This window comes from Stomoxys calcitrans, chromosome 3, assembly GCF_963082655.1.
Source record: "Stomoxys calcitrans chromosome 3, idStoCalc2.1, whole genome shotgun sequence".
Taxonomy (NCBI): domain Eukaryota; kingdom Metazoa; phylum Arthropoda; class Insecta; order Diptera; family Muscidae; genus Stomoxys; species Stomoxys calcitrans.
The window spans coordinates 26,617,188-26,642,915 of NC_081554.1; the positions used below are offsets into that span (position 1 = coordinate 26,617,188).

General features: G+C 40.1%; 5 protein-coding genes across 5 annotated transcripts; 1 reads left to right on the top strand and 4 right to left on the bottom strand.

The window, feature by feature from the left end:
* Window positions 1-3,681: 3,681 nt before the first annotated feature.
* On the bottom strand, window positions 3,682-4,885 carry LOC131996011 (mucin-1-like). Its single transcript, XM_059365418.1, has 3 exons — window positions 4,851-4,885; window positions 4,582-4,645; window positions 3,682-4,329 (listed from the first exon to the last, which is right to left on the bottom strand). Exons 1-3 carry the CDS (start codon window positions 4,883-4,885, stop codon window positions 3,682-3,684), a joined length of 747 nt encoding a protein of 248 aa, XP_059221401.1.
* Window positions 4,886-8,717: 3,832 nt separating this feature from the next.
* Window positions 8,718-9,675, top strand: LOC106091437 (lectin subunit alpha). The gene is made up of 3 exons (XM_013257958.2): window positions 8,718-8,920; window positions 8,989-9,100; window positions 9,168-9,675. The coding sequence occupies exons 1-3, from the start codon at window positions 8,807-8,809 to the stop codon at window positions 9,476-9,478; spliced, it is 537 nt and encodes a 178-aa protein (XP_013113412.1). The 5' UTR covers window positions 8,718-8,806; the 3' UTR covers window positions 9,479-9,675.
* Window positions 9,676-13,770: 4,095 nt separating this feature from the next.
* On the bottom strand, window positions 13,771-14,562 carry LOC106091439 (lectin subunit alpha). Its single transcript, XM_013257959.2, has 3 exons — window positions 14,425-14,562; window positions 14,241-14,352; window positions 13,771-14,181 (listed from the first exon to the last, which is right to left on the bottom strand). The coding sequence occupies exons 1-3, from the start codon at window positions 14,545-14,547 to the stop codon at window positions 13,907-13,909; spliced, it is 510 nt and encodes a 169-aa protein (XP_013113413.2). The 5' UTR covers window positions 14,548-14,562; the 3' UTR covers window positions 13,771-13,906.
* A 2,230-nt stretch (window positions 14,563-16,792) lies between these two features.
* LOC106091441 (lectin subunit alpha) lies at window positions 16,793-17,523 on the bottom strand. The gene is made up of 3 exons (XM_013257963.2): window positions 17,389-17,523; window positions 17,214-17,325; window positions 16,793-17,148 (listed from the first exon to the last, which is right to left on the bottom strand). Exons 1-3 carry the CDS (start codon window positions 17,509-17,511, stop codon window positions 16,793-16,795), a joined length of 591 nt encoding a protein of 196 aa, XP_013113417.2. The 5' UTR covers window positions 17,512-17,523.
* Window positions 17,524-22,963: 5,440 nt separating this feature from the next.
* Window positions 22,964-23,710, bottom strand: LOC106091433 (lectin subunit alpha-like). The gene is made up of 3 exons (XM_013257954.2): window positions 23,581-23,710; window positions 23,409-23,520; window positions 22,964-23,355 (listed from the first exon to the last, which is right to left on the bottom strand). The coding sequence occupies exons 1-3, from the start codon at window positions 23,695-23,697 to the stop codon at window positions 22,964-22,966; spliced, it is 621 nt and encodes a 206-aa protein (XP_013113408.2). The 5' UTR covers window positions 23,698-23,710.
* Between the last annotated feature and the right edge of the window lie 2,018 nt (window positions 23,711-25,728).

The window sequence follows — 25,728 nt, forward strand, 5'->3', positions numbered from 1 at the left end:
GACTTTAGGTATTTTTAAAGGCATTCTGGCAACATCCATGGTCAAAGCAATCTACATGGGAAATATGTATGCATTTCTTACATATTTTATTATTTTTACTCTTCATTACCGATTTTTACTCATTGCCAAATTCTAGAGACGACTCAGCTGGCCGGTTGTTATCATATACCTAAGCTATCTCTACTATCCTATAGTGCGTATACGTTATATTTTGGAAATTTCGTGTAACAGTACGTATACGGCACCCTGTACACCTTAACAGATCTATATACGAGTTTTATTGAATTGAAGGCATATTTAAGCGCATTTACAAAGAGTTTCGGCCTACGATGGACATATTTTTCGTCCAATTTAGATGAAATTTGGAATGATGAGTTATATTAGTCTTCGCAATACAAATTCTGTAAATCTGCATATATCGAAGAGTAGGGCAACCAATTGATATTGGCACAAGACGAAATGGCTAAGCCTACAAAATTGAAAATTTTCATGGTGGTCACTCTTGAAGGTGCTTTATAAGGCTGACATTTTTGAAATTCCTACTAAAATACAGTGCTTTTTTTCAGGAACGCTGCAAGAGTAGACCGACGACGCTCTTTGCACATTTCTATTCAGTAAGGTTTGCCATTTCACCAAGGAAAGATATACGAACCAGCAACAAGTTGAAATTATTAAAATTTTCCACCGAAATTTGGAGTAAGTTGCCTCATTGTTTTCATTGAAAAATCATCTTCATCGATGAGCCTCATTTCTGGCTGATTGGGTTCGTTAATAAGCAAAATATGCTTTAATGGTCAGACAACAATCCACACCTACTCACTCAGTCATCATTGCATGCCGATAAAATTAAGGTTTGGTGCGGTTTAAGGGCCGCCGACGTCAAGACCGGCTCTTTATTGTGAATGGGAATCGCTACCGTTCAATCATAACATAATATTTTCAGCCCCATTTGGATGATATGGACTCGGAAGACACGTGATTCCAACAGGACGGCACCACAAGCCGCACAGCGAATGTCACAATCAATTTATTGGAAACCAAGTTTGGAGAACGTGTTATCTCACGAAATGATCCAGTCGATTGGCCGCCTTGGTCGTGAGATATGACGCCGTGTTAGACTATTTCCTGTGGGGCTACATCAATTTTATGGTCTATGCCAACAAGACAGCGATGATTGATGTACTTCGTAAGAATATCGAACGCGACTTGCAGCATTATAGACCGATTATGCTTAAAAACCCTCGAAAATTGGGTTTAGCGTTTGGACTTCTGCATGCGTGCCCGTAGTGGCCATGCAAAACTAATCGATTTCCATACATAATGGCATCGAACGTAATTTCACAAAAATAAAGAATTTCATTGATATCCACAACGGTTATTGTTTTATTAAAAAAAAAAAAACAAGTTAACAGGCGTTGGTTTCCCACCACCTCGGGTATATAAATATATAAACCAACTTTCGTCAGAATGCGATTAAAAATTCATAATTTATGCCCCCGTAGCAGCTCTATCGGAATATGGTCTGATTTGGATCAAATTCGACATGGATATTGAGTGGTCTATTAAGTACAAGTCAATGTTCAATTTTGCAGAACAAAATATTGGTATTTTTGGTAGCCATATCCAAACATAGACCGATCTGAACTATAAACGAAACGGAAAGCTCGAAAAGCCTAACATAAGTCACTGAGTCAAATTTGAGCGAAATCCGATTATAAATGTCCCTTTTATGGGGCCAAGACTTTAAATCGAGAGATCAGTCTATATGGCAGCTATATTCAAATCTGAAGAAGGATGTCGAAGGCGCTAACACAACTCACTGTCCCAAATTTCGGCGAAATCGGACAATAAATGCGCCTTTTATGGGCCAAAAACATTAAATCGAGAGATCGGTCTATATGACAGCTAAGTCCAAATCTGAACCGATCTGGGGCAAAATGCAGAAAGTTGTCGAAGAGCCTAACACAACTCACAGTCCCAAATTTCGGCGAAATCGGACAATTAATGCACCTTTTATGGGCCCAAAACCTTAAATCGAGAGATCGGTCGATATGGCAGCTACATCTAAATCTGAACCGATCTGGGCCAAATATAAAAAGGATGTCGAAGAACCTAACACAACTCACTCTCCCAAATTTTGGCAAAATCGGACAATAAATGTACCTTTTATGGGCCCAAAACCTTAAATCGAGAGATCGGTCTATATGGCAGCTATATCCAAATCTGGACGATCTAGGCCAAATACAAGAAGGATGTCGAAGGGCCTTACACAACTCACTGTCCCAAATTTTGGCAAAATCGCAATATAAATGCTCCTTTTATGGGCCCAAAACCTTAAATCGAGAGATCAGTCGATATGGCAGCTACATCTAAATCTGAACCGATCTGGGCCAAATATAAAAAGGATGTCGAAGAACCTAACACAACTCACTCTCCCAAATTTTGGCAAAATCGGACAATAAATGCGCCTTTTATGGGCCCAAGACCTATAATCGAGATATCGGTCCATATGGCTGCTACATCTTAATTTGGAGCGATCTATGCCATATTGCAGAAAGATGTCAAGGGGCCGAACTTAAGTCACTGTCCCAGATTTCGACGACATCGGACAATAAATGCGCATTTTATGGGACCAAAAACTTAAATTGAGGGATCGGTCTATATGGCAGCTATATCCAAATCTGGACCGATCTGGGCCAAATTCAAGAAGGATGTCGAAGGTCCTAACACAAGTCACTGTCCCAAATTCCAGCAAAATGGAATAATAAATATTGCTTTTATGGGCCTAAGACCTTTAATCGAGAGATCGGTCTATATAGCAGCTACATCCAAATCCGAACCGATCAAAGCCAAATTGCAGAAAAATATTGTGTGGCCTAACACAACTCACTGTCTCAAATTTTAGCATAATCGGATAATAAATGTGGCTTTTATGGGCCTAAGATCCTTTCCAAGCATTTATTCGGCCGAACCGGACAGAATTATTCCGGCGAAATCTCTTGCAGTTACACATCTATGACTGCAACGGATTTTCAGAGCATGAAGAGAGCTTAGGATGGTCTTCATCTTCAAGGCGGTAGAAATAGACGACAGCACGAGAAATGGCATGGCTCGATCAGTCTGCAATTTTTTGACTCAAAGCTCTGGAAAGACTGATAGAGCTGAAAGTGAGGCAAGGACTAACACCTGAGAACTTCGGCCATCTCCTCTGACCTACCCATGCCTGTTGGATAGGACAGAGGTGATGGCGAAGCTATATAAGAGATGACCCCAAGACGGCCTTCTGGGATATTAAGAAGGTTTTTAACAACATAGCGCAGAGGTTAGCATGTCCGCCTGGGTTCGAATCCTGGCGTGAACATCAGAAAATAAATGTCAGCGGTGGTTACCCCTCCTAATGCTGGCGACATTCGTGAGGTCCTATGCCATGTAAAAACTTCTCCCCAAAGAGGTGTCACACCGCTGCACGCCGTTCGGACTCGACTAAAAAAAGCAGGTCCCTTATTATTGAGCTCGAAATGGAAATCGGACAGCAGTCATTGGAATGTAAGAAGTTTGCCACTGTTCCTAAATGGAATGAATGTTCATGGGAAAATTTGCATTTGCAACAGCCGTCCTATACCGGGTCTAATGGATGGTGACAAGTTAGTTGATGTTAGATGTTTGGCCTTTTCACCAATGTTAGAGTGCCCACCACTGCGGGTGGGAGACTGGTGAGAAGGCGGGTGAGAAGGCGGGTGAGAAGGCGGGTGAGAAGGCGGGTGAGAAGGCGGGTGAGAAGGCGGGTGAGAAGGCGGGTGAGAAGGCGGGTGAGAAGGCGGGTGAGAAGGCGGGTGAGAAGGCGGGTAAGAAGGCGGGTGAGAAGGCGGGTGAGAAGGCGGGTGAGAAGGCGGGTGAGAAGGCGGGTGAGAAGGCGGGTGAGAAGGCGGGTGAGAAGGCGGGTGAGAAGGCGGGTGAGAAGGCGGGTGAGAAGGCGGGTGAGAAGGCGGGTGAGAAGGCGGGTGAGAAGGCGGGTGAGAAGGCGGGTGAGAAGGCGGGTGAGAAGGCGGGTGAGAAGGCGGGTGAGAAGGCGGGTGAGAAGGCGGGTGAGAAGGCGGGTGAGAAGGCGGGTGAGAAGGCGGGTGAGAAGGCGGGTGAGAAGGCGCGTGAGAAGGCGGGTGAGAAGGCGGGTGAGAAGGCGGGTGAGAAGGCGGGTGAGAAGGCGGGTGAGAAGGCGGGTGACAAAGCGGGTGAGAAGGCGGGTGAGAAGGCGGGTGAGAAGGCGGGTGAGAAGGCGGGTGAGAAGGCGGGTGAGAAGGCGGGTGACAAAGCGGGTGAGAAGGGGAACGCCTCGGAATAATACCGGAGGAGTCCAGGTGTCTCTTTGAGTTATACTGCCATAGCTGGAAGGGATTTTCAGAGAGTGTCTAGCATTGTTCTGCATAATACGTGGGCATGGAGAGAACTCAGGCTGGTCTTTATCCCCAAGACGGAAAAATTAGACCAAAGTACGCCGGAGGACTATACGCCCATCAGTCTGTTAGCATTTTTACTGATAACACTGGAAGGATGGATAGACCTAAAAATGAGGAAGGAACTGACCCCAGGGTGCAACATGTATACCTCCCTCCACGAAGTGATACCAGTAATCGAGACGACACTCCAACTGAAAAGAATGCCAAGACGGTCGACGCGAAAATTGCAAATATTTTTTCTAATATGGGATCTCCCATTTATAGCCGAGTCCGAACGTAATCACAAATATCGCCAGCATTAGGATGGGATAAACACCGCAGAATTCTTTTTTTTTCGGATGTTCTCCCGTCAAGTTTCGAACCCAGGCTTACAGCGTTATAGGCGAACAAACTAACCTCAACGTCATGGTGGCCAGCACCTTCGTGGGCATTGAGGGAGTATCAATTGGATGGTCGCCAATTGGTATAAAAAGTACCAGATAGAAGACTCCCGTCTTTGATCGACACCAGTTGTCGAAGAAGGCGAAACCTCATCTTCACAGATGGCTCCAATATGGTGAGACTGCCGAACGAACGTTGGCATTCCCTTCCTGGGAAGGGATTTACCGCCTTCGAAACATTGGATTTATGGCGACTACAGTCGCGGCCCTCAGGTCGAAGTGATTGGCGGAGTGTTTGGAATGCCTGAATAAAGTCTCAGCTCATGACATAGCGCTGATTTTGAAGTTCGCTCAAATTTGGCACAATGACTTGTGTTACTCGATATCCGTGCTGAATATGGTCCAAATCGGTCTATTTTTTAACATATCTTCCACAAAACCAATATCCCGATTTAAGGTCTTAGGCTCATAAAAGCTGTATTTATAATCGGATTTGGCTACAATTTGCCACAAGCACTTCTGTTAAAATCCCCGATATATGTGGCATATATGAAACAAATTGGTCTGTGTGTTACTATAGCCCCCACATAGACCTATAACCCGATTTAAGGTCCTAGACCCACTAAAGCAACATTTATTGCCCGATTTCCCCGAAATTTAGCACAATGACTTATGTTAGGGTTCTCGATATCCGTGCTGTATATGGTCCACATCAGTCTATATCTTAATGTAACCCCCATATAGATCGATCTGCCGATTTAGGGTCTTATGCTCAGAAAAGCTGCCTTTTTTTCCAATTGGGCTAAAATTTGGCACAATAATTTGTGCTAAGATCCTCGATATTCGTGCCATATATGATTCAAATCGGATTTTATATAAATATAGCTCCCAAATAGATCGATCTCACGTTTTTAGGTCTTGGGCCTATGCGGCTATTATTCCGCATTTATTGACCGATTTTGCTGAAATAAAACACTGGAGCTGTGTTCGGCCTTTCGACGACCGTGTCGAGAATGGTTTGGATCGGACACCATATAGATCTCCCGATTGAAGGTCTTTCACCCAAATTTTGCTGAAATTAAATAAACTGAGCTTTGTTAAATCCCTTCACACCATCCCCGAATATGGTGCAGGTAAGCTGCCATATAAACCGATCTTGGATCTTGGCTTCTTGAGCCACTAGAGGGCGCAATTCATATCCGATTAGGCTGAAATATATAAATGTTTTTTCTAAGTGAAATGCTATTCGAGGGCCCAAGCATTGACACCACAGTGTTCGGCATAATCTTCTCTCAATCACAAGACTGCAATGTTTTGTTTGGGACTTTATTCTTATCATCAATTCATAAGTTAAAAAAACAAAAATTAAGCTAAAGTTTGTCGAACATAACGAAGGGGATTTTATGGAATCACCATATTATTGAAGCTGCTTTCTCGGCTTGTATAAGCCCCCGAAAAAAATACAAAATACAAATCTAAAGGAACATTCAACACCTAAATTTGACGTAGAAAATTTTAATAGCAACATTAAAAAAAAAAATCCCAAAATCCGCACCAAGTATTAAACTCTTATTTAAAACAATTTATGTCCGAAATGTGTTACCGATAGCATAAGACTCAAAATCGCTCTTATTCTCTAACCACATTTTATTGTTTTGTGGTTCCCCTTAAGACGGAACTTGAGTTTTTCATATCAGAAACTATGTTATCATTTTGTAAAACAAACTTAAAAATATTTTTGAGAAAGGGGAATTTATGAAGCTCCTATCAAATTCCTTGGTTCTGAAAAAAGAAAAAAAACAAAAAAAAAAACCCCGCATCGTCTAAGAAAAACAATTCAATCCTAAGAAAAAATTATTATTAAACAAATAAGAACGCTCTAAGTTCAACAGGTCGAATTTTGTATACCCTCCACCATGGATCGCTTTTGTTGAAATCTCTGCCTGGTATCTCCTTTTAGGCAAACAGAGTATATTGCATAAGAATTGTAATGCTATTGGAGCTATATCAATTTAAAGTCCGATTCGGACCATAAATGAATTGAACGTTGAAGACCATAGTGGAAGACATTTTGCCACATTTCAGCCAAATCGAATAAGAATTGTGCCCTATAGAGGCTCAAGAAGTTAAATCGGGAGATCGGTTTATATGGGAGCTGTTGCAGGATCTAGGTCCATTCAGACCTTATTTGACACGAATAGTGAAGGTAATGGGAGAAGCCGTTGTACAAAATTTCAGCCAAATCAGCCAAAAGTCAAGATTCAAGATCGGTTTATATGGCAGCTATATCAGGTTATGAACCGATCTGAATCTTACTAAGCATAGTAGTTGAAAGTCGTAACGAAATTCGCCATACAAAATTTCAGCCAAATCGGATAAGAAATGCGCCCTCTAGAGGCTCAAGAATTCTAGACCCCAGATCGGTTTATATGACAGCTATATCAAGTTATTGACCAATTTGAACCATATTAGACACAGTTATTGAAATTCATATCAAAACACGTCGTACAAATTTTCAGCCAAATTGGATGAGATTTGCGCCCTCTAGTGGCTCAAGAAGTCAAGATTCAAGATCGGTTTATATGGCAGCTATATCAGGTTATGGACCGATCTGAATCATACTAAGCATAGTAGTTGGAAGTCGTAACGAAACTCGTCATGGAAAATTTCAGCCAAATCGAATGAGAAATGCGCCCTCTAGAGGCTCTAGAAGTCAAGACACCAGATCGGTTTATATGACAGCTATATCAGGTAATGGATCGATTTGAGCCATATTTGACATAGTTATTGGAAGTCATAACAAAACACGTCATACAAATGTTCAGCCAAATCGGATTAGAATTGCGCCCTCTAGTGGCTCAAGAAGTCAAGATCCAAGATCGGTTTATATGTCTGCTATATCAGGTTACGGACCGATCTGAACCATACTTAGCATAGTTGTTGGAAATCGTAATGAAGCTCGTCATGCAAAATTTCAGCCAAATTGAATGAGAAATGCGCCCTCTAGAGGCTCTAGAAGTCAAGACCCCAGATCGGTTTATATGACAGCTATATGAGGATATGGACCGATTTGAACCATATTTGACGCAGTTATTGGAAGTCATAACGAAATTCGCCATGCAAAATTTCAGCCAAATAAGATAAGAATTGCGCCCTCTAGAGGCGCAAAAATCAAGATTCAAGTTCGGTTTATATGGCCGCTATATCAGGTTATAGACCGATCTGAACCATACTTAGAATAGTAGTTGGAAGTCGTAATGAAATACGTCATGCAAAATTTCAGCCAAACCGGATACGAAATGCGCCCTCTAGTGGTTCTAGAAGTCAAGACCCCAGATCGGTTTATATGACAGCTATATCAGGTTATGGATCGATTTGAGCCATATTTGACATAGTTATTGGAAGTCATAACAAAACACGTCATACAAATGTCCAGGTAAATCGGATAAGAATTGCGCCCTCTAGAGGCTCAAGAAGTCAAGATCCGAGACCGGTTTATATGGCAGCTATATCAAAACATGGACCGATATGGCCTATTTACAATCCCAACCGACCTACACTAATAGGAAGTATTTATGCAAAATTTCAAGCAGACAGACGGACGGACAGACGGTCGGACATGGATCGATCATAGATCGACTTAAAATGTCATGACGATCAACAATATATATACCATATGGGATCTTAGACGAATATTTCGGCTAGTTACAAACAGAATGACGAAATTAGTATACCCCCATCCTATGGTAGAGGGTATACAAATGTTTTAATAATAATTCTGGATGGGCTTTCTCTACTGTTTTTTATTGTGCCTCAAAAATATTGCTATCAGTCTTTGAGAATTGAAACAAAAGTACTTCTCCAGTAGACACAGTTTAATGTTTTTAGCATTTAAGGCTTTCATTGGGAGGCTTGGATTGGAAGTCACTATAAAACGCCTTACAAACGAATGCCTTACAAACATTTAGTAAAATGAAGTCTGTCATTATACTGAGTACCTTAGTTTATATAGCATCAGCCACAGTCGTACGAAAATGGCACCGTAGTGATAATGGAGCCTTATATTTTATAGAACCTGAACAAAAGGTGAACATGGGGGAAGAACAATTTTTGAAAATATTCTTTAAATTGAGTCTTTATCAAATTTTTTTCAGTTCAATTGGTTTGAAGCCTGGAATGAATGTGCTCGCAAAAATATGTCCTTAATAGCCATTGATCGTTACGAGGGCCACTACCAAATTGATTCTTTAATCAGGAAATTATTTAGTATGTAATGTACTTACATACTGAGTCTTATTGCCATTTCAAATTGTCTTCTGTTTCTGCTTTACAGCTACTTGCCCCTCGTTCTGGCTGGCAGGCAACGACAATGCTGTGGATGGTCGTTATGAATGGGCTACCACGGGGGAGATATTCACCTTCACCAATTGGGGTTCCGGCCAACCTGGACGAACAACTGGTGAACATTGTATTCTGCTCTGGACCACCTGGGACTGGCATGACTTGACTTGCACCCATAAATTAGGCTTCATTTGTGAAGAGAATCGAGCTGTGAAGGAAAAATGCAAAGGCAAGGATTCAGATGACTACATGGGTTTTGGCAAGACTTTCATATGGAGAAACTACAATGGCAATGTTAATTAGGGGAAAAATTATATTTTAAAAACTTTGTCAGATGGGGAGGAAATATACAAATATACTAGAATATCCAAAACAACTAAAAGTGTGCTATGTTCGGCCGGGCCGAATCTTATATACCCTCCACCATGGATCGTATTTGTCAAGTTCTTTGAATGACTTTTTCAATATATATATGAGCTACATGAAGTTATTGACTGATATGGACCGTATTTGTCATGACTGTTAGAAGTCACAGAAAAATACCAACTCCGAAATTTCAGGCAAATCGAGTGAAAATTGCACCCTCCAGTGGTTCAGAGTGTCAAATTGGCAGATCGGTTTATATGGCAGCTATATCAGATTATCAACAGATTTAGACCAAATTTGACACAGTTGTTGGAAGTCATTTCAAATCGGGATATGCAAAATTTCAAGAAGTCTAATTGGGGGATCGGTGTATATGGCGGCTATTTCAGGGTATGGACTGATTATACCATATATATAAAGAATGATTTTTTAAGAGCTATAGAAAAGTTTTCAAAAAAAAAAAAAACGAGTAAAAATCGATAAGTTCGGCCGGGCCGAACTTTGGATACCCACCACCTCGGGTATGTAAACCACCTTTCGCTATAATCCGGTGAAAAATGCTTACTTTATGATATACAAATATAGACCGATCTGAACCATATACGACACGAATGTCGAAAAGCCTAACACAACTCACTGTCTCAAATTTTGGCGAAATCGCAAAATAAATGCGCCTTTTATGGGTCCAAGACCTTAAATCGAGGGATTGGTCTATATGGCAGCTGGCAAATCTGGACCGATCTGGGCAAAATTGAAGAAGGATGTCCAAGGCCCCAAACACAACTCATTGTCCAATATTTTGGCGACATCGGCATCGACAATAAATTCGCCTTTATGGGTCCAAAACCATAAATCGAGAGATCGGTCTATATGGCAGCTATATCCAAATCTGAACTGATATGAGCCAAACTTCAGATATATGTCGATGAGCCTAACACAACTCACTGTCCCAAATTTTGGGGAAATCAGACAATAAATGCGCCATTTATGGGCCCAAAGCCTTAAATCGAGAGATCGGTCTATATGGCAGCTATATCTAAATCTGGACCGATCTGAGCCAATTTTCATAAATATGTCAAAGAGCCTAATACAACTCACTGTCCCAAATTTTGGCAAAATCGGACAATAAATGCGCCTTTTATGGGTCTAAGACCCAAAATCGGCAGATCGGTCTATATGGCAGCTATATCCAAATCTGGACCGTTCTGAGCCAAATTGCAGGAAGATGTTAAAGGGCCTAACATAACTCACTGCCCCACATTTCAGCGAAATCGGACAATAAATGCGTCTTTTATGGGGCCCAAAGCCTTAAATCGAGAGATCGGTCTATATGGCAGCTATATCTAAATGTGGAACGATCTGGGGCAAATTGAAGAAGAATGTCGAATTATGGGCCTAAGACCCAAACCGGCGGATCGGTCTATATGCCAGCTATATCCAAATCTCGAGCGATCTGAGCGAAATTCAGGGAGGATGTCGAAGGGCCTAACGCAACTCACTGTCCCAAATTTCAGAAAAATCGGATAATAAATGTGGCTTTTTTGGGCCTAAGACCTTAAATCGGCTGATTGGTCTATATGGGGGCTATATCAAGATATAGTCCGATATAGCCCAACTTCGAAATTAACCTGCTTATGTACAAATAAAGAATCTGTGCAAAGTTTGAGCTCAATATCTCTGTTTTTAAAGACTGTTGCGTGATTTCAACAGACAGACGGATGGACATGGCTAGATCGTTTTACTTTTTTACGACGATCAAGAATATGTACACTTCATCGGGTCAAAAATGGATATTTCGAAGTGTTGACAAAATGAATATACCCCCAACCTTCGGTTATAAAATTCACAGATATGCATGAAATCTATATTTGAATCGATAGTACGATCCATATAATTTAACGTTTAAAGATTATTTTATGTAAATATTGACCATGACCGCGCCTCAAATGGTCCATCCGCTTAGTCCAATTTTGGCATACTCTTTCCAACATTTCGGCCGGTATCTCACGCATAAATGCTTCAATGTAGTCTTCCAATGCGTCAATTGATGCGGGCTTGTCTGTATTGACATGAGCTTTAACATAGCCCCACAAAAAATAGTCAAAAGGTATTAAATCGCCCGATCTAGACGGCCAATTGACCGGTGCCGAACGTAAAATAAGATGTTCACCGTGCTCCCCTCTCTATAAGTCCTTTGTTACGCGTGCTGTGTGGCATGTGGCACCGTCTTGCTAGTCAAGCTCTTGTATTTTGGGCAAAAACATGTTGGATATCATCTTACGGTAGCGCTCACCATTCACAGTTACTTTACGATTCGCATCATCTTTAAAGAAGTACGGTCCAATGATGCCACCAGCCCATAAACCGCACCAAACTGTGACTATTTCTGAACGCATTGGTGGCTCTAGCATTGCTTCTGGTTGATCTTCACTGCAAAATCGACAATTCTGCTTATTTACATGCCCATTAAGCCAAAAATTAACTTTGTAGATGGTATGGAAGAAGCATGCAATGAACTTTCTTAACAGGGCACGCATTTTGATAATGAAATTCCATGATTTGCAAGCGTTATTCATTTGTAAGACAATTCATGGTTAAATTATAAACCAAACTCGCGGATCGGTCTATATGACGCTCTATATCAAGATATACTCCGATATAGCCCATCTTCGAACTTAACCTGCCTATGTACTAAAAAGGAGCTGTGCAAAGTCTCAGCTCAATATCTCTATTTTTAAAGCGTGATTTCAGCTGACAGACGGACGGACATGACATGGGCATACTTCCTCCACACCAAAGCAAGTCTTTTGTAGGGTTTTGTAAACACTTTCCAGGAAATGAAAAATTTTGAAAATCGAAAATAAATTGCGCTTTTGGCAGCCTGAACAAAGTTTTGTAGAGCGGACGTGAGCAAATTTGAAGGCCCACCAATGGACCCCCGGGTCTTCGTGTGATATCTTTATCCGCACACAAATGACAGACTTATTTCCATAATTTTTATACCCTGCACCATCACTGTAGTACAGGGTATTATAGATTTATGCATTTGTTTACAACGCTAAGAAGGATAAGAGCTAGACCCATTGATAAGTATACCGATCGACTCAGAATCACTTTCTGATTCGATTTAGCCATGTCCCTCTGTCCGTCTGTGAGTCCATATATTCTTGTAATCAAAGTCCAGGTCGTATTTGCCGTCCGATTGTCATGAAATTTTGCACGTGCCACTTTTTTGGCCCAAGGACAAACGCTATTGATTTTGAAAAAAAATCGGTTCAGGTTTAGATATAGCTCTCATATATATCTTTCATCCGTTGTGGCTTTTTAAGGCTGTAGAAGCCACAATTTTCGGCCGATCTTCACAAAATTTGGCATAGGGTATTTTATTTAAGGTCTACATATGTGTGCAACATTTCATAAAAATCGGTTCAGATTTAGATATAGCTCTCATATATATCTTTCATCAGATATGGCTTTTTAAGGCTCTAGAAGCCACAGTTTTAGTCCGATCTTCACAAAATTTGGCATAGGGTATTTTATTTAAGGTCTACATATGTGTGCAACATTTCATAAAAATCGGTTCAGATTTAGATATAGCTCTCATATATATCTTTCATCCGACATGGACTTTTATGGCTGTAGAAGCCACAGTTTTAGTCCGATCTTTAAACTATTTTGCACGAGGTGATTTATTTGACGTCCTAATATGTGTGGAAAATTTCATGAAAATCGGTCCATATTTAGATATAGCTCTCATATATATCTTTCATCCGATATGGCCGTTTAAGGCTGTAGAAGCCACAATTTTTTACCGATCTTTACAAAATTTGGCATGGGGTGTTTTATTTGACGTTTCCATATGTGTACAAAATTTCATAAAAATTGGTCCAGATAAAGATATAGCTGCCATATATATGTATCGCCCGATTTGCACTTAAATGGCCGTAGTATCTACAATTTTCAACCGATCTGCACAAAATTTGGCACGGACTGTTTGGTTACTGCACTTAATAGATCTTTTTTCATAAAAATCGATTTAGATTTGGATATAGCTCCCATATATATCTTTCATCCGATTTGAACTATTAAAGCTATAGAAGCCACAATTTTGGTCCGATCTTTACCAAATTTGGCGTGGAGTCGTTTTTGTGAAGTCTCAGTGTATGTGCAAAATTTCATATAAATCGGTTCAGTTTTAGATATAGCTCCCATATATATCTTTCATCCGATTTGGCTTTTTAAGGCTGTAGAAGCCACAATTTTGGTCCAAAATATAGGCAATACGTTTATTAAAAATTTAAAAAAATTTCAAACAAAAGTTACGAAAATTAAAATGTGGAGTTTCGACAGTTTAGATAACAGTTTTCATTTGTGACTGCAACGCTCTACTTCTTTATCCTTGATGTGTTCTTTTATATAACGATTTTCCTCGCATATAAAACCCAATTTATGTTCACATGGCAAGTCATACCATTCCCAAGTATTTTGCCAAATCAAAATACAGTGCTCCTTGTTTCCCGAACGATCGGGCTGCGAGGTGCCCCAATTTGTGAATGTAAAGACTTCCCCAGTGCTGGCCCATTCATAGCGCAAATCAATGGCATTGTCATGACCACCAATCCAAAATGAGGGGCAAGTAGCTGCAAGGCATTGTGACAAAAAAATTTGAATTTCTATTTCTATAAAAGTCAAAACTTACGAAAAAGCTTTCGGAGCAGCGAGTCAATCTGTTGATGTTTGTAATAGCTGTCAATGGCAATCAAGGACATATTTTTGCGAACACACTCATTCCAGGCTCCATACCAGTTGTACTAAATTTTGTGGGAAAAACAATTCACATACTAAAGCTGTATAGCATTTAACCCCAAACAAGTTAAACCCACCTTGGCTTCGGTGTCAATGTAAAACAAACTTCCATCCTCACTGTTACGCCATTTTTGAATGGCCATTGATGAGGCCATTGCAGCCAATGCCATGAAGATTAACACATATGCGATTTGTTTCATTGTTAGCAACCAACTGAAATGTGAGAACCTAAGATTGCTATGATTTATATTCAAAATTAGCCATTCACTTTTTGATACATTTGACAGAGGGGGTTTACATTTAACCGCAAAAATTCATGAAATCTAAAGTTTTTGGATTTTATACCCCACACCAACACTGCGGCACAGGGTATTATAACTTAGTGTATTTGTTTGCAACTATGAGAAGGAGAAGAGCTAGACCGATCGGCTTAGTATACCGATCGGCTTAGAATCACTTCCTGATTCGATTTAGCTATGTCTGTCTGTCTGTCCATGTATTCTTGGGTTCAAGGTACAGGTCGCATATGTGGTCCGATTGTCATGAAATTTTGCACAAGCTTCTTTTTTGGTTCAAAGACGAACGCTATTGATTTTGAACAAAACCGGATCATATTAAGACATAGCTCCCAAATTTAACTTTCATCCGATATAACCTTTTAAGACCGTTTTAGCCACAACTATGGTGCGATCTTTACAAAATTTTCCATGATATCCTCCGATTTAGGGTCTTAGGCCCATAAAAGCCACATTTATTAGCCGATTTTGCTGAAATTTGGGATATTGAATTGTGGTAGGCCCTTTGACATGTCTCTTTAATTTGGCACAGATCGGTCCAGATTTGGATATAGCTGTCATATAGACCGATTTCTCGATTTACGGCTTTGGGATCATAAAAGGCGCATTTATTGTCCGATGTCGCCGAAATTCGGGACAGTGAGTTTTGTTAGGCTCTTCGATATTTTTCTGCAACTTGGCACAAATCGGTCCAGATTTGGATATAGCTGCCATATAGACCGATCTCTCGATTTAAGGTTTTGGGCCCATAAAAGGCGCATTTATTGTCCGATGTCGTCGAAATTTGGGACAGTGAGTTATGTTAGGCCCTTCGACATCTTTCTGCACTTTGGCTCAGATCGGTCCAGATTTGAATATAGCTGCCATATAGACCGATCTCTCGATTTAAGGTTTTGGGCCCATAAAAGGCGCATTTATTGTCCGATGTCGCCGAAATTTGGGACAGTGAGCTAAGCTAGGCCCCTGGACATACTTCTGCAATATGGCACAGATCGGTCTAGATTTGGATATAGCTGCCATATCGACCGATTTCTCGGTTTAAGGTTTTGGGCCCTTCAAAAGCGCATTTATTGTCCGATGTCGCCGAAACTTGATCCAGTGAGTTGTATTAGGCCACTCGACATCTTTCTTTAGTTTGGCCTAGATCAGTTAAGATTTGGATATAGCTTCAATATAGATCGATCTCTCGATTTAAGGTTTTGGGCTCATCAAAGGCGCATTTATTGTCCGATGTCGTAGAAATTTGGGACAGTGAGTAGTGTTAGGCTTTTCGACATTTTTCTGCAACTTGACCCAAATCGGTCCAGATTTGAATATAGCTGCCATATAGACCGATCTCTCGATTTAAGGTTTTGGGCTCATCAAAGGCGCATTTATTGTCCGATGTCGCCGAAATTTTGGACAGTGAGTAGTGTTAGGCTTTTCGACATTTTTCTGCAACTTGACCCAAATCGGTCCAGATTTGAATATAGCTGCCATATAGACCGATATCTCGATTTTAAGTCTCAGCCACATAACAGGCGCATTTATAATCCGATTTCACTGAAATTTGCAACAGTGACTTATGTTAGGCTGTTCGACATTCGTGTCGTATATGGTTCAGATTGGTTTATTTTTAGATATAGCTACTAAAAAGCCTTATATTGGGTTGCCCAAAAAGTAATTGCGGATTTTTCATATACTCGGCGTTGACAAATTTTTTCACAGCTTGTGATTCTGTAATTGCATTCTTTCTTCTGTCAGTTATCAGCTGTTACTTTTAGCTTCTTTAGAAAAAAAGTATAAAAAAAGTATATTTGATTAAAGTTCATTCTAAGTTTTATTAAAAATGCATTTACTTTCTTTTAAAAAATCCGCAATTACTTTTTGGGCAACCCAATATTTTGTTATACACAATTGAACAATGACTTGTACTTATTGGTATTTGGTCGAGATCGGAACCTATTTTGATATAGCTGCTATGGAGCATAAGGTATGCATTCCCACCGGATTTTGACAAAAGGTGGTTTGCGTTTATACCCGAGGTAGGGGTATCCGAAGTTCGGCCCGGCCGAACTTAACAGCTGTTTACTTGTTTTCTTAACTTTAGTTTTATTTTTCAGCAAACATTTTTTTTGTAATTTTTATTTACATAACACATTTATTTCCACTATTCAATCGAATGTGATAAATTTGCATTCGAATTTATGTAAAATATAATTTTCTTATATTTACTTGTATCCTTCGCTGAATTCTCGCATTGCTTTTTAAGATTTGCAATTTCTTGGGCTTTTTCTTTGATGTAGCGATTTTCCTCACATATAAAGCCTAATTTGTAGTCACAGCTTAAATCGTACCATTGCCAAGTGTTTTGCCAAATCAAAACACAATGCTCTTTGTTGCCAAGACGATCGGGTTGGGAAGGACCCCAATTGGTAAATGTAAAGACTTCGCCGGTCAAGGCCCATTCATAGCGTAAATCGACGGCATTATCATGGCCACTTAGCCAAAATGAAGGGCAGGCAGCTAAAGGAAATAGAAAAAACAATCCATGAAGTGTTGCTGGCAATTTTTAGTCAATGGAAATTTACCAAAAAGCTTTCTTATCAAAGTATCTATCTGCAGATGTTTGTAGTGGGTATCAACGGCAATCAAGGACATATTCTTGCGAGCACACTCATTCCAGGCAGCAAACCAGTTGTACTGCAATAAGAGGTCCATTATTTTGAAAAATTAATAAAATCTTGTGACGAGAACTTTTCATACCTTGGCTTCAGTGTCTATGTAGAAAAGACTGCCATCTTCACTGTTATGCCATTTATTAACAGCCACTGTCAAGGCACATGCAAAAAGGGCTGACAATATCAATAATTGTGTGATTTGCTTCATTTTCTGCAAACAAACTGGGACCGTATTTGATAATACACTGTGGCTTTATACAAAAATTTTTGATAACAAATGCTAGGACAGAGCATGGGAACATGGGGAATTTTTTATGATTTGCGGTTTTATGTTCGACACAACAAATTGTAAAGTTGGCGAGTTTGTGGCAATTGACAAAGTGAGAAAGTTTAAGTGAAGTTTGTTTTGATCTTGCGATAACATACGAAGAACTACAAACAAGCTGCAAAGCATATGAGAGACGTTTAGATGTTTTAAAACTAGCTTAGCCAGTCTTTATTCATGATAATTTTTTTAACAAAACATGCCCCAAAGTTTTGGGGGCTAAGTTGTTTAATATTTATGGGCTACTAGCTGGACAGGGCCCGCTCCGCTGCGCCTTCTTTTACTCTCATATTTTATCTGAGCCCTATACGGTCACGTCAGGAAATAAGTATTGTTTGGGGGTGCTGGTACGGCCTTTCAGATATTTCGCGCCAATGCGCCAACTTTTCATTGGAGCCGTACATTGCTATGGTCGGTAAATATGTCCGGTATGGGGGTGTTTTTAAGAGTGAGGCGGATCCCCATATTTCAGATTCGTGCTCTGGTCTCAAATACCTTTCATTTGAGTCCCATATTGCCATTATTGGTTTATATTCCATTTGGCTGGTGGCTTTGAAGGTGGGGCGGACCCTAGATATCCCACCCATCTCCGAGATCTGGTGTTTTTAGAAATAGGGTAAGAGGAGGGTCCGCTCATTCTACTACTACTACTTCATTCTCTTTGAGTTGGTGGTGGATTGGAGAAGCCAAACTCTTTGGCCGAAAATTGGATATCAGATTCATACTTCACTCCCGAAAATCACAATGGAGCTACATATTGCTATGGTCGCTATATATTGGGTTGCCCAAAAAGTAATTGCGGATTTTTCATATAGTCGGCGTTAACAAATTTTTTCACAGCTTGTGACTCTGTAATTGCATTCTTTCTTCTGTCAGTTATCAGCTGTTACTTTTAGCTTGCTTTAGAAAAAAAGTGTAAAAAAAGTATATTTGATTAATGTTCATTCTAAGTTTTATTAAAAATGCAGAAGTTTTACATGGCATAGTATCTCACAAATGTTGCCAGCATAAGCCCGTACTTAGCCATGAAACACTTCTTTGTATTGGTTATCTACATTCAAAATCATATTTTAAAGCGACCACTTGCGATACTACATTCTTAAAGATCCGCAGGTCCTCCTGTGCTCATCCCAATTTAAGGGTAAATATTGTACTCCACTACCAAAGGCCTTTTATTACTGTCCTATTTTGATCGTCCTGACCTGTCCTGATCGGCCTTCATATATTATTTTTAATTTCTTTTTTTTTGGGATAAGATAGGGGGAGGGGGATTGCCTTCTGACACATCCTTTCATTTGAGTACAATATATTCTCGGTTATCCTACATGACAGTTTGGTGTTGCATTTATTGGGAGGGGAGGGTCTCCCCGACGCTAAGAACCAAACAACAATTTATTTGAGTCTGGGGGGTTTAGGTGGTGGGGAGGGCCCTCAGATACCAAAAAATAATCTTTTGTCTCAGATTTGTATTCTACTTCTAAAAACCTTTTATTTGATACCCATATTACTCAAAACGGTAAAAGTGTCCTGTTGGGTGGTGTTTTTGAGGGTGAGGGACCCCGACAATTAGGGTAACATTTTAATGCCAAGTTCGTACTCTACTCTCAAATACCTTTCATTTGATACCCATATTGCTCAAAGCGGTGTAAGTGTCCTGTTAGGGCTTTTTTGAAGGAGGGGGACCACCCCCCAAAATTTAAGACTGAAGTTTGTATACCAAATTCGTAAGTATCTTTCATTCTATACCCATATTGTCCCAATCGGTGCACATGTCTGTTCGGGTGGGTTTTGGGATAGGGCGTCCCCCCAGATTATTTGACCCCAACATTTTTTACCAATTTCATGTTTTTGGGGTACCATTAGATGGCATACAAGATTTCCCTTAAATTGGTGCACGCATCTTCGAAATCTATCGCTTTTGAAAATTGGGGTATGGGGGTGGGCCCGCCCCCCTTCGGATATCAAAAAATGTAGTACCCTATTTTCGCCGGGGTCCCAAATTCCACCGTCTGTGGAAATTTCATGAAAAGCGCAACAATTTAATTTTTATATAATAGAAGAAGATACTTAACATGCTCCTCCAGACAGTAAAGTTTCTCTAAATACAACATTTCCATAAAATATTCTCTAAAGACAAAATTTCCTTTTGAGACTCTTTACTTTATGTTAATTGGCCATTACAGAAAAATTTTACCTCAAACCGCACGTAGTATAGATGCCCAAACGTCTCGATCTTCGGCGCTTCTTTTCCATTTTCTGACCCTTAGTTTCGAGATGTCGCTCTCCACTTGGTCACTGCATCGGAATTATGGTCTTCCCCTTTTGCGTCCTTTGAAGGCTTATCGTAGCCTTCAAAGGACTTCTTTGCTGGGGCTCGTTCATCCATCCTGACAACATGACCCAGCAAACGCAAACATTGTATTTCGATGCATTTATCTATGCTATCGTCGCACAGTGGGGGAAAAAACTAGCAAAAACGAATAAGGAAAGGCTAAAGTCGAGCGGAGACGACTATATAAAACCCTACATCTAACCTACACCTACCTTAAAAACTCGGGCAATAGATATATGCATATGAGAGCTATATCTAAAGCTGAACCGACTTGTTTTGAACAGATCGGTTGAAAACCTATAAGGAAAGACAAAAGTCGGGCAATGCCGACCGATTTTTTTCCTTGGACCAAAAATGCAAAATTTTGTGAAAATCGGACAACATGAACAGGCAGACAGACAGACAGACGGACAGACGGACAGACAGACATGGCTAAATCGGATCAGAAAATGATTCTGAGTAGATCGGTATACTTAGGTGCGAGATCGTGTGCAAAATTTTTAAGCCGTAGGTGGTCCCTTAGTAAGTCACCTCGGCATTTCGAAAAATTGTTCGGGCTGCCAAATCTTCATTTGTGGTCCGATTTCCAAAACATTTTTTTGCTTGAGGTTTACAATATCTCCACAGGTTTCGGGGATATGAGTACAAATTTTTAACAAGTAAAAGCGTGCTAAGTTTGGCCGGGCCGAATCTTACGAACCCTCCACCATTGATTCTGCTAAAAATTTTTAGAAAATAAATTTAACCAGCAAAAGTTTAAGCTTCTGGGAACTGAACAAAAATGAGATACCGGTTTACATGAGAGCTATATCAGATTATAGACTGATCTGGACCGAATTTGGCATACTTGTTGCAAGCCGTAAAAGAACACCGCATGCAAAATTTTAGCCAAATCGATCAAAACTTGCGGCTTATAAGGACTCAAATAGTCAAATCGGGAGATCGATTGATATGAGAGCTATATCAGATTATGGACCTATTTGAAACGTACTTGGCACAGTTGTTGAAAGTCATAACAGAACACCATATGCAAAAGTTCAGCCAAATCGGACAAAATTTGCGGCTTGTGAGGGTTCAAAAATCGATCTTCCGATTTGACGGAAGATCGATTTCTATGGGAGCTATATCAGATTATGGACCGATTTGGAACGTACTTGGCACAGTTATTGAAAGCCATAGCAGAATATCGCAAACAAAATTTCAGCCAAAAATTGCGGCTTGTAAGGGCTCAAGAAATCAAATCGGTAGATCGGTTTATATGGGAGCTATATCAGGTTAGAGACCGATTTGCACCCTACTTGGCACAGTTGTTGGAAATTATAACAAAACACTATGTAACATAACAAAACACTACAAAAATTGTGGCTTCCAGGGGTTCAAGAAGTCAAATCGGGAAATCGATTTATATGGCCCATAAACCTGAAACGATATGGCCCATTTGTAATCCCCAACGACCCATATCAATATTAAGTAACTGTGCAAAATTTCAAGTGGCTAGCTTTACGCGTTCGACCCCTAACGTGGCTTCGGACGCACGGACATGGCTACATCGATTTAGAAGGTCGATACGATCAAGAACATATATACTTTATGGGGTCTAAGACGAATAATTCGAGGTGTTACAAACTAGATTAGTATACCTACATCCTGTGGTGGTGGGTATAAAAATAGAGATATTAAGCTGAAATTTGGCACAGATACGTCTTTTTGCTGCACGCAGCTTAAGTTCCTGAATGGGCTAACTCGGAGCATATTTGGATATAGCTGCTATATAGACCGATTTGCAAATAAAGTATCTAAAGTCCTTAAAAGCTTTATTTATTACCCGATTTGGGGAAAATTGGAAACGGCAAGTTGCTGTAAGCCTCCCGTAATTCGATCCTAATATTGTTCAGATTGGACTATATTTAGATATAGGTGCCATATAGACCGATCTGCCGATAAAGGATCTGAAGCCCATACAAGCGGCATTTATTACTCGATTTCGCTGAAATTTGAAACAGTGTGTTGTTTTGAGCCTTCCGACATCTGACTCAAATATGGTCCAGATCCGATTATATTTAGATATAGCTGACATATAGACCGATCTGCCGATTTAGGGTCTGAAGCACATGAAAACTTTAATTATTATTCGATTTCGCTGAAATTTGAAACAACGAAATGCTTTCAGCCCTCCGACATTCAGCTCAAATATAGTTCACACCTCACTATATTTAGATATAGCTGCCATGTAGACCGATCTGCCGATTTAGGGTCTGAAGCCCATAAAAGCTGCATTTATTACCCGATTTCGCTGAAATTTGAAACAGTGGGTTATTTTGACCCTCCCGATATCTGACTCGAATATGGTTCAGATCAAACTATATTTAGATATAGCTGCCATATAGACCGATCTGCCGGTTTAGGGACTGAAGACCATAAAAGCTTTATATATTAACCGATTTCGCTGAAATTTAAAACAGTAAGTTGTTTTAAGACTCCCAACATCCGACCTGAATATGGTTCAGATCGGAATATATTTAGATATAGCTGCTGTATAGACCGATCTGCCGATTTTGGGTCTGAAGCCCATAAAAGCTTTTTATATCGCTCGATTTCGTTGAAATTTGAAAATGTGAGTTGTTTTTTTTAGCCTCCCGACATCCGATCCAAATATGATCCTTATCAAACTATATAGATATTGCTGTCATATAGACCGATCTTTCAATTTAGTGTCCTAATCCCACAAAAAGCGGATTTTTTGACTAATTTCGCTGAAACTGTTACTTGTATAGGAGTTTTCGGGACCTGAATGAAATATGATCCAGATCAGCCCCTATTTAGATATAATAGGATGATTAATATATCCATGGTGGTGGGTATCCAAAGTTCGGCACGGCTGAACACGTTTTTACTTGTTTTCTGTTCGACAAAACCCCCTGTTAGTTTTTGGCTTTTAATTTTGTAAACTTTTAATTTTTTCTGCAATATATTTCTTTATTCATAAATTCAATTACATTACATTTATTTTGTGGGCATTGAACTTTCATTGTTGAACAACACACCGTCATTGCCCGACAAATAAACATGTTCAAACTTAGGGTTAATATTCATGATGAAATTATGAAATTTTCTTGGCTCAATTGTCTCACCATTACATTCCTTTTTCAAGGCCTCCACTTCTTGGGATTTTTGTTTAAGAAAACGATTTTCCTCACAAACAAAACCCAATTTGAGGGTGCAAAGCCCATCATACCATTTGAAGTCCTCCCATATAAGAATACAATGGTTGTCACCTCTTTTGGGTTGACCGGGACCCCAAAGGGTTAAGGTGAAGATCTCTCCTGTGGCATGCCATTCATAATGATCGGTTAAATCGTTGTCACTGCCACCTATCCAGAGGCCAGGACCGGTACCTGAAAAAAAATAAAATTTTAGAGAATACTAAGGCTTTGGTAATGTTACTCACCATATAATTTCCTTATCAATGAATCAATTTGCACATGTCTACTGTAGCTATCAATGGCAATCAGGCTCATATTTTTGCGGGCACATTCGTTCCAGGCACCAAACCATGTGAACTGAGTGATAAAAGTTGGCATATTTTAAACTCTGACAAAAACTGATTTAAATTTCATTACCTTGCGCTCATTTTCAATGTAGTACAAAGAACCATCCTCGCTTTTGTGCCATTTTTGTACAGCTTGCGCTGAAACCAAAGCAATGAGACTACAAACTACCAGTCCCACCAAACCCATTCTGACTCATAGCACAATCAATGCAAAAGTGTTTGCCATTTTTATATAAAATCTTTGGCAATGCTTGTTTTTGTCACCAAAACTTTTTTTGAAAACAAACATTTAAGAAGAAACACAACGCCAAGTTCATCTAGGCGCAACTAAAAAATTCCAGCACCCTAAAAACCGCAACCGATTTAGTTATAGTAAAAACAAGTGAAAGTGTGCTAAGTTCGGCCGGGACGAATCTTATATACCCTCCACCATGGATCGCATTTGTCGAGTTCTTTTCCCGGCATCTCTTCTTAGGCAAAAAAGGGATAAAAGAAAAGATTTGCTCTGCTATTAGAGCGATATGAAGAAATAGTACGGTTCGGACCACGATTAGATTATATGCTGGAGACCTGAGTAAAATGTCAGCCAATTCGAATAAGAATTGCGCCCTTTGGGGGCTCACGAAGTAAAATAGAGAGATCGATTTATATGGGAGCTGTATCGGGCTATAGACCGATTAAGACCATAATAAACACGTATGTTGGTGGTAATGATAGGATCCGTCGTGCTTTCATTCAAATCGGATTAGAATTGCGCCCTCTAGAGGCTCAAGAAGTCAAGTCCGTAGATCGGCTTATATGATAGCTATATCAGGTTATGGACCGATTTGAATCATACTTGATACAGTTGTTGGATATCACAACAAAATACTTCGTGCATAATTTCATTCAAATCGTATAGGAATTGCGCCCTCTAGTGGCTCAAGAAGTCAAGAACCATGATCGGTTTATATGGCTGCTATATCAGATTATTGACCGATTTGAACCAAACTTAGCACAGTTGTTGGAAGTCATAGCGAAGCACGTCGTGCAAAATTTCATTTCAATCGGCTAAAAATTGCGCCATCTAGAGGCTCAAGAAGTCAAGACCCATGATCGGTTTATATGGCAGCTATATCAGGTTTTGGACCGATTTGAACCATTCTTGGCACAGTTGTTGGATATCATAACAAAACACGTCGTTCAAAATTTCATTCTAATCGGATAAGAGTTGCGACTTCTAGAGGCTCAAGAAGTCAAGACCCAAGATCGGTTTATATGGCAGCTATATCCGGTTATGGACCGATATGGCCCATTTACAATCCCAACTTACCTACACTAATAAGAAGTATTTGTGCAAAATTTCAAGCGGCGAGATTTACTCCTTCGAAAGTTAGCGCGCTTTCGACAGACAGACGGACGGTCATGGCTAGATCGACATAAAATGTCACGACGATCAAGACTAAATAGACCTTATGGGGTCTCAGACGAATACTTCGAGTAGTTACAAACAGGTGAAGGGTATAAAAATAAATAAGGACTTAGATTGGATTATAAGCTGCGAGTATAGTGGGGACATCTTAACGCTGCACTGTGCGTCGGCGGTGTGTATTGATGCCATCAGATAGCTCGTTGGAACTACCGACACTCCCTGGGGCGCAAAGCTCGACCTTATGAGGAAGATCGACATCCCCCCGCTCACAAAGGTTGAGGGTGGCGAATTCGAAATGGGAAGTATTTCACAAGGAGGAGAATGAGGAAAGAACTCTCCTTGTGGTGGGAATTGTTCAAGTCTCCATGACAAGTTTGGCTAAGACAAAGGCATGGCGTACTACAGGACCAATGCCATCTTTTTCAAAATTGGGAGGAGTAGGATAGACAAATATCCTCATATTGAGCTATCAATCGGAGCAATGGCAGGACACTCAATACCGCCTAACGAAAAGTATGAAGTAAATATTCTTGCACCTCTTGGTAACCCCGATCACTGCATTGTTTTAGCGTCGATTTTCGTATTCTGCTTTCTCCCCATTTCCGAAGCGGTCAATATTTTTATACGAAAAAGCACGTTGGGCAGAGCTCAATGGATTCTTTCAGCATTTTAATTGGAAACTATGTTTTCTAGATCCATGTGAATAAATGACCTATTACGGATGTTGACTGAGGAGTGATTTGACGGTGTTATAATACTTCTAAGGGATAAGGATCCGAACCAGCGATGCAGAAGAGCCAAAAGGGT

What these genes read in the sequence shown, in the direction of transcription:
- LOC131996011 (XM_059365418.1), bottom strand. Translation starts at nt 4,885, where the DNA reads ATGCCCACGAAGGTGCTGGCCACCATGACGTTGAG. An exon ending in CTGGCCACCATGACGTTGAG is followed by an intron (nt 4,646 to 4,850) that starts GTTAGTTTGTTC and finishes CATTCTTTTCAG; the next exon opens with TTGGAGTGTCGTCTCGATTA. An exon ending in TATACATGTTGCACCCTGGG is followed by an intron (nt 4,330 to 4,581) that starts GTCAGTTCCTTC and finishes TATTATTCCGAG; the next exon opens with GCGTTCCCCTTCTCACCCGC.
- LOC106091437 (XM_013257958.2), top strand. Translation starts at nt 8,807, where the DNA reads ATGAAGTCTGTCATTATACTGAGTACCTTAGTTTATATAGCATCAGCC. An exon ending in TTATAGAACCTGAACAAAAG is followed by an intron (nt 8,921 to 8,988) that starts GTGAACATGGGG and finishes AATTTTTTTCAG; the next exon opens with TTCAATTGGTTTGAAGCCTG. An exon ending in TTTAATCAGGAAATTATTTA is followed by an intron (nt 9,101 to 9,167) that starts GTATGTAATGTA and finishes TCTGCTTTACAG; the next exon opens with CTACTTGCCCCTCGTTCTGG.
- LOC106091439 (XM_013257959.2), bottom strand. Translation starts at nt 14,547, where the DNA reads ATGAAACAAATCGCATATGTGTTAATCTTCATGGCATTGGCTGCAATG. An exon ending in ACATTGACACCGAAGCCAAG is followed by an intron (nt 14,353 to 14,424) that starts GTGGGTTTAACT and finishes CACAAAATTTAG; the next exon opens with TACAACTGGTATGGAGCCTG. An exon ending in GCTGCTCCGAAAGCTTTTTC is followed by an intron (nt 14,182 to 14,240) that starts GTAAGTTTTGAC and finishes AATGCCTTGCAG; the next exon opens with CTACTTGCCCCTCATTTTGG.
- LOC106091441 (XM_013257963.2), bottom strand. Translation starts at nt 17,511, where the DNA reads ATGAAGCAAATCACACAATTATTGATATTGTCAGCCCTTTTTGCATGT. An exon ending in ACATAGACACTGAAGCCAAG is followed by an intron (nt 17,326 to 17,388) that starts GTATGAAAAGTT and finishes CTCTTATTGCAG; the next exon opens with TACAACTGGTTTGCTGCCTG. An exon ending in TTTGATAAGAAAGCTTTTTG is followed by an intron (nt 17,149 to 17,213) that starts GTAAATTTCCAT and finishes TATTTCCTTTAG; the next exon opens with CTGCCTGCCCTTCATTTTGG.
- LOC106091433 (XM_013257954.2), bottom strand. Translation starts at nt 23,697, where the DNA reads ATGGGTTTGGTGGGACTGGTAGTTTGTAGTCTCATTGCTTTGGTTTCA. An exon ending in ACATTGAAAATGAGCGCAAG is followed by an intron (nt 23,521 to 23,580) that starts GTAATGAAATTT and finishes TTTATCACTCAG; the next exon opens with TTCACATGGTTTGGTGCCTG. An exon ending in ATTGATAAGGAAATTATATG is followed by an intron (nt 23,356 to 23,408) that starts GTGAGTAACATT and finishes ATTTTTTTTCAG; the next exon opens with GTACCGGTCCTGGCCTCTGG.